The 11,205-nt window shown below is 43.8% G+C and overlaps 1 protein-coding gene across 1 annotated transcript; it reads left to right on the forward strand.

Annotated features, from left to right (window-relative positions):
- Positions 1–1,086: 1,086 nt before the first annotated feature.
- Positions 1,087–1,818, forward strand: SF3B5 (splicing factor 3b subunit 5). The gene has a single exon (XM_084890882.1). It carries the CDS (start codon positions 1,242–1,244, stop codon positions 1,500–1,502), a length of 261 nt encoding a protein of 86 aa, XP_084747008.1. The 5' UTR covers positions 1,087–1,241; the 3' UTR covers positions 1,503–1,818.
- Positions 1,819–11,205: the final 9,387 nt, after the last annotated feature.

Genomic DNA, 11,205 nt, shown 5'->3' on the forward strand with positions numbered 1-11,205 from the left:
TGAGAACACCTGACATCTACACTTAGAAAATCTCCAATATTTAATACAGTATTGCCGTAACTATATAGTTTGCAACTTTTCAAACTGTTTTAAAGTTATCTTTCTCCCAGGAAAGAATTCTTTCCATTTGGCTGTCACGCAGTTGTTTACCCATTCATCAAATGTATTTTGAGAATACAATCTCTGCTAGATTATGAGGATATCAAAAAAGAAGCATATGATAAAAATAAAAAAATAAAAAGTAAACTTTCTCAAGTAAATTGTATTCGTGTGAGGAAGTTGTTAAACCAAAAAAAAGAAAAAAGAAGAAAAGGAAAAAAAATAGATGTGATATAAAGCGATAATAACGAAGAGACGACATCCAAGTTGCAAAGAGGAGGGGGAATTTGCATCTGTCGGGGTAGCCAAAGCCTATTTCAAGGAGATGCCTCGGAGCTGACCTAAAGGGGAAGCGCCCGCCAAGGGTTCAAAGGCATTCCAGGCGGAGGGAACAGCCTGTGCAGGGAACTTGAGAGGCGAGCAGCACGGAGCGCCGAGGGGCATGGGCTGGCAGGGTGGGGTGATGGCTGGAGGGAGGATATCAAAATTAAAAGCTGGAGGAAGGGGGACTTGATGGGGGGACCGGACGTGTCGGAACTGGTACTACAGGCAGGAAACGGCGGCCCTGCACGCGTTGACATAACTTTCGCTGAGCACGACTAGTAAGGACCAGATTACTCCTGACTTCAGGGTAATCTCCCTCTAATTGGGAAGTAGATGAAATCAAAATTACATCAAGTTCATTTCCCAAGTTGCCTATCATGTCCCACTTGAAAGTTTCCCCCTTTCCTGTCGGTTCCACCGTCTCGACCACGCCCTCCCAGCGGTGAGGACTCCTAGAAGTTTGCACGCAGGAGGCTTCGGGGACTACAAGTCCCAGCATGCAACCCTCCCTGTAAGAAAAAGCGCCACTCAGCGGACCATCATGCAACGCTCTCCGAAAGGAGGCGGGACGCTCGATAGGGGCAGCCGACTTATAGCGTCGCCTAGGCAGCTCCAATGACGGGACAGAATATACTTCCGCTTCCGTCTCCGAGTCTCCGAACCGCGAGTGTGCGCAGCTTCGTCGCGGAGACGTCACTCGCCCGCGACGGTACCGGCTCGCAGGTTCGGGGGAAGTGGTCCCTCTCCCGGCGTGGCTTTCTAGAACGGTTCCCTGTCTCTGCAGCCCCTGACCTGGGAGCGACAAGGAAAGCGGCGAGATGACGGACCGCTACACCATCCACAGCCAGCTGGAGCACCTGCAGTCCAAGTACATCGGCACGGGCCACGCCGACACCACCAAGTGGGAATGGCTGGTGAACCAGCACCGCGACTCCTACTGCTCCTACATGGGCCACTTCGACCTCCTCAACTACTTCGCCATCGCGGAGAATGAGAGCAAAGCGCGAGTCCGCTTCAACCTGATGGAGAAGATGCTGCAGCCTTGCGGACCGCCAGCCGACAAGCCCGAGGAGAACTGAGGCCCCGCCCTGTAAGCGGGGGAGCACCGTGTTCCTCCAGTGTGCCATCCCTCCCGCTGCCCCTCACCCAAGAGGACCGATTCTGCATGCCCCCGGCGTCTCCTGCTCTCCCTGGGCAGACCTGCCTTCGTGTGGACCCTCGGAACCCAGCGTTGGGGAGAAGGGCAGGGCCCCTGCGAACTGGGACCTTGGCGACCCCAAAGCCAGCGAACGTTGGGGGGAGACGGCACTGGACTGTGACGGGATAGGGAGGCTCGCCTTTAGCTAGTTGATTGTCGCTGTTGATATTTTCCATAAAGTTGAGAAAAATGTTCAATCTCTTGGTGTGGGCTGCTTGTGTTCGAGTGGAGGGGTCCGGGGAGGGCTTTGGGGACTGCAGTTTGTTGGGAGTCCGAACCAGAAACGTGGGTAGGGGTATGAGCGCAGGGCCAGTGGTCTTTGCCTGACATTTAAATCCGCCCTGCAGAGCCTTAAAATATCCCACCCTGACTTCTCCCAAGAGCCCTTTTCAGGTCCATAATGCCTTCAGTATTGAGGTTTGTGATCATTGTATCTTTCACCCACTCAAAAAGTCTTTTTGCCCTCCTTTCTCTCTGAAATTGCATCCTCTCTTTTTCTTGAGACTTTGTGGACATGTCATAAGTGACAGGCTGTCAAAAGAGTTTTCATTCATACAACACTCAACAAATATTTGTTGAGCCCTACATGGTAGGTAGGCATTGTTTCAGGCTTCAGGGCCACACAAACTGTAGACATAAGCAAATGTAGAGAGGATGGGAGTAGGTAAGGTTGCGATTTTAAATAGAATGCTTATGTTGGATTATTGAGATGGTGACATTTGAGCATGACTTTAAGGAAGTGAGGGTAATAGCCATATAGAACACTGAGGAAATCACTTTCCAGGCAAAGGGAACAGCCAGTGCAATGGTCCTCCAACGCTGAGATTGTGTCTGGTTTGTTGGAGGAACAGCAGAGAAGTGTATGGCTGCAGGGAGTGAGCAAGGGAAAGAGTAGAGGGACAAGTAATAGAAAGGGAACAGGTAAGAGTCTAGTAGGCCAATGTAAGGACTTTGACTTTTACCCTGAAGGAGATTGGGAGCCATTGCAAATTTATTAAGTGACTATCAGCCCAGTGCACAAAATTTGTGCATGCGGTGGGAAAGGGGGTGTCCCTCAACCTGGCCTGCACCCTCTCCAATCTGGGACCCCTCAAAGGATGTCCTACTGCCCGTTTACAGGGATTGGGCCTAAACCAGCAGTTGGACATCCCTCTCGCAATCCAGGACTGCTGGCTCCTAACAGCTCACTTGCCTGATTTTCCCTAACCACTCTGCCTGCTTGCCTGATCATCCCCAACTGTCGAGTGTCGTGTGTGTGTGTGTGTGTGTGTGTGTGTCCCCTCCTCCCCCCGGCCATGCTAGTGTGCTCGACCCCCAACCCCCCCCTGACTGGCCTGATCACCCACAACTGCCATCCCACCCTGGCCTAATCATCCACAACTGCCCTCCCTTCTTGGTCTCTAACCGCCTCTACCTTGGCCCCACCATCATGGCTTTGTCCAGAAGAACATCCGGAAGGTCTCCCAGTCTAATTAGCATATTACCCTTTTATTAGTATAGATAGAGGCCTGGTGCATGGATGGGGGCTGGCTGGTTTTCCCTGGAGGGTGTACTGGATCAGAGTGAGGGTTTCCTTTGGGCTTAGGGCAGCCTAGGGAGGGGCCTGTGGTGGTTTACAGGCTGGCCACATCCCCATAGGGTGAGGGTCTCTGCTGGGGGGGGGGGGGCGTGGCTAGCCTGGGTGAGAGGCTGAGGGCCATTTTCAGGCTGGCCATGCCCCCCAGTGACCCATCCTCCCCACCTCCCCTTTGTTTTTTCCAGCCACTCCTTCAGCAGTGACCAGGGCAGGCAGGAAGCTTGGCTCCCTCTGTCGCCAGGAGCAACCCAAGCCTCCTGCTTGCTCCAGCTCCATAGCTGCCAACATCTTTGTTGGGTTAATTTGCATACTCGCTCCTGATTGGCTGGTGGGCATAGTGGAGGGATGGTTGATTTGCATGTTTCTCTTTCATTAGTGTAGATAATATCTGTCATGTTTTTTGTTTTTTTCATGAAATGCTGAAGGGTATTCTTTATTTTATTTATTTTAATAAATCTTTATTGCTCAGATTATTACAATTGTTTCTCCTTCTAAGATCTGTCATGTTTTAGATCAGTGGTTCTCAAGCATATAGGCCTTGGGATTCCATTACATTCCTACAAGTTCTTGAATACCCTACAGAGCCTTTGTTTATGAGATTTGTGACTGCTAGAAAATTTAAAAATGTAATTTATTTAAAACGACAGTAATAAAACCATTACATGTTAGCAAAAAACACTTTTAAAAAAAATTGTTTTTATTAATCCTTATCCAATGATATTTTTTCCTTTGCTTTTTAGAGAGAGTGAAAGAGGGGGAGGGGGAGAGACAAACATTGATCTGAGAGAGACCAATTGATTGGTTGCCTCCCTCAGACACAGGCCGGTAAGCCAGAACATTTAAAATAGGGGAAAAGATAGATAGCTAAACAAAAGGACAGAGCAATTTATAGGAGATACAGGGGTCATCTCCCTGGAAGTAGCATTTGGACCTCAGTTGTATTTCAGCTCCAGACCTATAAAAGTAGCAAAACCAGGTGGGTAACACCAGGACCATCTGACACCAGTCAGAGGAGACCACAGCCCTGGAGGAGCACACCTAGAAAACCAGAATACTCTACTAAACCCTCTCCTAAGATTTTCATCTGCTGAGAAGAAGCTAAGACCTCAAGACAAAGTACCCAGTGTGTGCTCTCCCCCACCCCAGGCATTCCCTTTTCTTCTCCCCCCATTTCTCCCACAGGCATGCATTTCCTGTGGGCCTTATTATTTGGTAGGGCCCTGCCAAGGCATTAAGGGTGAGTTAATTAAATGTTGGATCAAATACAGCAGGCTAATTTTTAAGTTGATAATTTTGTATTACCCTTGGATAGTTTATAAATACCCAGGAGCCCATGGCAGAATAAAGGTTCCTCACCCCAGGAGACTTGCAACAAGAGGAGCAACGGGCAGCAGCAGCTTATCCCAGGCTAACCCCTGAAGCTGATCCCAAGGTCTTTTTTCTGACTTCCCAGAGGCTAAGGCAGCACAGCCTAGGCCAGTGGTCGGCAAACTCATCAGTCAACAAAGCCAAATATCAACAGTACGATGATTGAAATTTCTTTTGAGAGCCAAATTTTTTAAACTTAAACTTCTTCTAATGCCACTTCTTCAAAATAGACTCAACCCAGGCTGTGGTATTTTGTGGAAGAGCCACACTCAAGGGGCCAAAGAGCCGCATGTGGCTCGCGAGCCGCAGTTTGCTGACCACGGTACTAGGCTCTCCAGTTGCTTCTATGCTAATCCCTTGCTTGGTTACATCTCCAGCTTTAATAAATGTTCCCTCATGGTCATCTGGACTCAAGTTGTGAAATCAAGAACCCACACTTTACTTAACCAAGCCCACCAAGGGCCAGGTCCCCTTTCAGATAACATCACAGGCTCCCTGATCTAGATGAGGGATGAATTTGCAACCCAAGTGCCCTTGACAGGGAATCGAACTTGAATCGAGACCCTTCACTATGCATCCCAACACAAACCAGTGAGACACGCTGGCTGGGGCAACACTTTTTCCTTTTTCAAAAGTCTTTCTTTATTAAACAATTTGGCACACCTTCACTGCCTAAGCTTAGGAGAAAGCTGGATTCTCCTATCTACTTCGGCATTCAAACTACTGAGATATGAAGTTCTCATTGAAGTATGAAAAAAATCTACTCATGTAGTAAGGAAGAAACATTTTTAATAACCTTTTCAAATAATTGTGGATAATCTTTGACACTCTAGCAAAACCCAACAAGTAGTAATTTCTTAAAAGTTTTATGGTATGGAATTTAATCAGTGAATTTTTCAGTCTCTAGTCCATTAAAATGTATTCATGTATCTTAAACTTTGAGTAGATCTATTACCCATACCTATTTTGCAACATCATGCATCAGTAGTTTAAAAAGTATTGGCTTACTGAGTTATATAGACTTTCTAAATGTTGACAACATGTCATTATACATATCAAGTCACATTTATTAATATCACCACTGATCTCATCAGGAAAGTCTTACTGTATTGGGAAGCGGAAAAACTACAGTGAGCATCAGTTTTCCACAATTTTAAGTTTTTGTTTGATAGCCTAAATGTGATCACTGGTAGCAAATACATACTATCTGTTATTTTCCTCGTAGTGACAGGCCCACTTAGTTCATTTTCAAGAAAATGTCTGCTTAATGCCAATTCTGAATAATAGTAGTTTGTGGTTCTTGCCAGTAAAAATTGTGTTCCTTGAGGGGAAAAAAAAAAAAAAAAAAAAAAAGCCAGTTCAGTTTGCAATGCAAATTGTGCTTTCCTTTGAGAAAACCATTGTGCTTTGGTGGCAGCAGAAACGCTTTATATGTGTTACCAGTTTTGTCCTACGAAAAACTTCAAAAGATGTGTTCTCTAGCTAAGATTCATAAAATCAGTACTTATGACTGCTTCATCAAGAACATGCTTAAATTGATTTTTTGGTTTTCTTTGTTTTATTGGGAAGTTTATGACAGTGGAGAATGAAATGACATTTAATAGTTTGGTGCCACTGCCTTGATTCATGCTAAGTGCTAAAGTAGTTTTACTCACGGCTGCTTTGTGCCCTCTGTTCAAATGTTAATGCAGTGTAAAGGGCACATAAAATCTTATAATGCAAAAATATGAAACTAGGCCACCAACTTATACCATACACAAGAATAAACTCAAAATGGATAGAAGACTTAAATGTAAGTCATGAAACTATAAAAATCCTAGAAGAAAATATAGGCAGTAAAACCTCAGACATCTCACATAGTAGAATTGTTGCCGATACATCTTTTAAGGCAAGAAAAACAAAAGGAAGAAAAATAAACAAACGACACTACATCAGAATAAAAAGCTGCACAGCAAGAAAACCATCATCAAAATGAAAAGGGAACCCACTGTATGGGAGAACATTATTTGCCAATGATACATCTGACAAGGGGTTAATATCTTCCTTTTTAAAAATATATTTTTATTGATTTCAGAGAAGCAGGGAGAGGAAGAGGGAGATAGAAACATCAATGATGAGAGAGATTCATTGATTGGCTGCCTTCTGCATGCCCCCTACTAGGGACCAAGCCCACAACCCAAACATGTGCCCTGACCAGAATCAACCATGTCTCCTGGTTCATAGGTTGACACTCAACCACTGAGCCACTCCGGCTGGGCTGGGAAGTATTATCTTTGTTTTACAGATGATTTAGGTTCAAAAAAAATAATATGCTCAATGTTACACAACTACTATGTGACTAGGCCAGAATTTGAACCAAGTCTTTCTAGTTCCAAAGTCCAAAGTCTTAAATATACTGTTGTTCAAACAGGTTGAGTATGTAAAAATCACATTAGAATAATTTCATATCAGTGATTGTCTCAAATTAAAAACAAAACAAAACACAGAAATATTCGAAGTGTAAGGACAGTGCTCTTGGCAGTCCCAATCTGTCTGTTGCTTCAACAGTGTTGGGACAAACAGACCCAGGGATGCCCCTTCTTCCAGCCTCTGACCGCCTTCCATTGTCTTTATCAGTCACACCTTCAGAACTACCTCAGCCTCTGAGACCAGCCAACACCGTGTTTTTCTGCCCTAAATCCTTATTGCCAAACAACCATGAGCTCCCAAATTCATCAGAATTATTCCACCAAGGTGGAGGCTGCCGTCAACCTGCAGGCCTCCTGGGCTTCTATTTCTACCTAGACGATGTGGCTCTGGAGGGCGGGGATGTATACGTAATCTTGGGAGGACACATGTGTTTACATTGTCCTCTAGGCCAGTGTTTTTCAACCTTTTTTGGGCAAAGGCACACTTGTTTCATGAAAAAAATCACAAGGCACACCACCATTAGAAAATGTTAAAAAATTTAACTCTGTGCCTATATTGACTATATATAAAGTAATTCTCTTGAATAGGAATCAAATAAACACAAAGAAAGTATTTTATAATTACTTTATTATGAAATAGTAAGTAAACAAAATAGTGAAAAATTATAAAATTCTTGTCTTGTCTGCACCTATGGCACACCAGGCAACATCTCGCGGCACACTAGTGTGCCGTGGAACAGCGGTTGAAAAACGCTGCTCTAGGCAAGGGCATCCAGGGATTAAACATGAAGATTCCAGCCATCGCCTGGGGGTCTGCACATGCACAGGCTTGTTTGGTAAGGTCAGGAATAATCAGGGGCACCACCTTGGACACTCCCCTAAGTCTCCTCTAAGTCAGAATTCCAATAAACAGGGCAGGCAGCCTTCCGCACAATTCCCTTTTATCAAAATGTCTTCCTTTGCCAAAACTTCTTTGGCTCAGTGGATAGAGCTTCATCCTGCGGACTCAAGGGTCCTGGGTTCAATTCCCATCAAGGGCATGTACCTTGATTGCGGGCACATGCCCAGAGGAGTAGGGGGTGTACAGGAGGCAGCTGATCGATGTTTCTAACTTTCTATCCCTCTCTTTTCCTCTCTGTGAAAAATCAATGAAATATATATATATATTTTAAAAATGTCCTCCTTGCCCTAACCGGTTTGACGCAGTGGATAGAGCCTCTGCCTGTGGAATGAAGGGTCCCAGGTTCAATTCTGGTAAAAGCCATGTGTAGGAAGCGGTTATAGAGTTAAGCCTCGGACTGATCTGCTGGCAAAGTCGCAAACAAGTCCCAGCTTTGAGGACACAATCCTCTAAGCATAATTAAGCTTGATCTTGTAACTGCTCCCTACATCTTTCCTGGGTAGCTAGTGGGCTGTGAGAGGGGCCCCAAGTGCTGCCCAAACAAGTGAAACTTACAACAACATTGTAGATTATCTTGTTTGTCCCTGACTATAAATAAAGTCTCAGCTTTGCGTCTGGATTTGTTCTGTCCTCAGCCAGTCACAGAAGATCCACCTAGACCCAGCTTTTTCTCTTTGTCTATCATTTCTCTATCCTTCATCGCCCCCGCTCAAGCTCGGCATACTCTTTGCTGGCGAGGCACAGGCATGTACCTTGGTGTGGGCACATCCCCAGTAGGGGGTGTGCAGGAGGCAGCTGATCAATGTTTCTCTCTCATCAATGTTTCTAACTTTCTTTTTCTCTGCCTCTCTGTAAAAAAAATAAAATAAAAAATATTTTAAAAAGTAATGTCCTCCTTACAAACTTTTCAACCAAGTCTCATGCTTCCCAACAGAGTCCAAATAAATTTCATTGATCCAGTTATTCTTTTTTGTTCTGATCTAAAGTTATATTTGTGTCAAACACAGGAGGGCAGCAGACGATGCTCTGATAGAAATTACTTTTGGAAAGAATTCTGAAATAATAGATTCCTGCTAACTTGGAAGAAAGTCAACTCTATATTTATGTACAGTGATGTTGTAATTAGAAATCCACTTTGTGAGCTATAAAGTGATGATCCTGGGGTAAGATGTGGACGCTACCCTAGAAGGATGTCAGTTAGGAAAATAAACACAGCAGCACATAAATAATTCTGATCTGTAGTAGTGAGTGGTAAGTGCAAAGAAAAAAGGCTAGAGAGTTTACATGAAAAGATTATTGCAAACTGCCAGTGAGGGTATGGATAAGGACTTTGTTGAGAAAGAGTCTTTGAGCAGAAGCATGAGTGATAAGTAGGATTTATAAGTGTTAAGATAAGGGTAGGCCAGTATGAGCCTCTGGGGATATTTCCAGCTGCTCTAGCAAAGGCAAGAGAATTCAAACCACTCATTTTTATTTAAAACCTTCCCAATACTTTAATTTTAAATATATACTTATTTTAAATAAAATATTCATTTTAAATATATATATATATACATAATATATATATACTGGTATATATTGATTGATTTTTTTGAGACAGAGAGAGAGAGAGAAACATGGATGTGAGAGCATAATATCAACCAAGGCATCAAACCCACACCCTGGTCACATGTCCTGACCAGGAATTGAACAGGCCATCTTTTGGTGCACAGCATGACACTCAAACAACTGAGCCACCTGGCCAGGGCCTTTGCAATACTTTCAATGACTTATGGTTTGGAGGGTCCTCCACTCTTTCACTCCTGCTTTCTTCATGAAGCTGGAAAAGCAATTTAAGGTTTAAATCCTAAGATTACTAACTCAATCTTTACAACTCTGGAATAGTTATTATCTCATTCTACCAATAAGCAAACAGAGATATGAAAAATTAAGTTTTTGTTGTTGTTTTAATATAACTCAGTGGGCTGTGGGAACTAGTAACACAGGGCCTTACACGCAGATCTGATTCCAGCATCCAGGCTCTTCGTCGAGTAGGTCAGGGTTTCCTAGGCTGTTTCATGGGATTCTAATTGCATGAAAAGTTCTAGGTGGGGTTTTTGGGGAGTTGGGGGCAGGAAGGTAATGGCAGGAGCAGGGAGTGACTGGGGGGATAAGGGTAAAGGAATATCTTGATTTTAAAAGTTTCAGAAATGCCCCACACCTTGGAAATTCATGCTTGATTAGTTTTTAAAAGTTACACCATAAGAAATTTTGCTTAACTCATTTCTTAAACTTACTTGATCTTCGAATTTCTTTTCTCAAGAAATACTGATAATTTTGAGAACTTTTGGGGGGGAGTGTGGGAAATACTGCGGCTGGCAATGAAAGAAATTTGAATAGAGAAATGATGTATTCAACCCTGAGCTTAAAGAAAAATGAATTTGACGGCAGTGTGTAGGTGGAACCCTTAACCACAGATACTTTTCCTTCCTCCTGAGATCCTAATGCTTTCAGTTGGAAATGAATACCTTTGTGAGCAGAGTTCTTTGTTCTCTGTTCTGATTCTTTTCATCTCCCCAAGACTAACAACTTAAAGATATTAGAAGGAAAAGAGACAATCATATTGTGCAAATTAGCTGTGAAGCTATGTGAGGCTCATTCTTTTTCAGGGCAAGGGCATGGAAAAAAAATATTATTGAGGGATTTGGACATTTTCATTCGCTAATTGTACTAGTGTCTGAAGTGATTAGCAGTGAATTATCTGGCAAATCAACGGTTGGCGTACTTCAGAGAGATAACAATTTGTTCTTAATGTACCTGACTTCTTATCTCATATTCCAAATTCTTCCCAGGCTCCCCACTCCCTTCATTTTCCTTACTTGCAATACACACATCACACATACCTGTCCACTGGGAAAGGGTGAGTGGTGCTGGTAGGAACCCAAGAAATGGAAGAATCCCTCTCAACTCGCACACTACACAGAGGGTCCGTCTGCTCCAGTGACCCTTTGAAGCTCTGTTCTTTGATCTGTGTTAGCTCAGAATCCTCTCACATCTCTACTTTCCTCATTTCCTATCTACTGTTCTCAGTGGTTAATCTTGTCTCTCAACTTTTTCCTCTTATGGCTCTAGCCTGCAGCTTAAAAGAATTTATAGGCTCAATACCTCCATGTCTCCTCACAAAGGCAGTGACCTTCAAATTAGAAATGCCTCATACTACTAAAAATAGGGGAAATAAAGTAATGGGAGGCGGGGGAGGTTGTGGTACATAGCATCAAACAGTTTAGGGGTTCACCTTCTCAGCCTCCCTCCTCTGTTCAAGTCTCAACTAGCAGACCAATGGGTCCATCAG

The sequence above is a fragment of the Pipistrellus hanaki genome (assembly GCF_964339955.1).
Source record: "Pipistrellus hanaki genome assembly, chromosome: 7".
Lineage (NCBI taxonomy): Eukaryota > Metazoa > Chordata > Mammalia > Chiroptera > Vespertilionidae > Pipistrellus > Pipistrellus hanaki.

Coding starts and splice junctions, on each gene's coding strand:
- SF3B5 (XM_084890882.1), top strand. CDS start 1,242: ATGACGGACCGCTACACCATCCACAGCCAGCTGGAGCACCTGCAGTCC.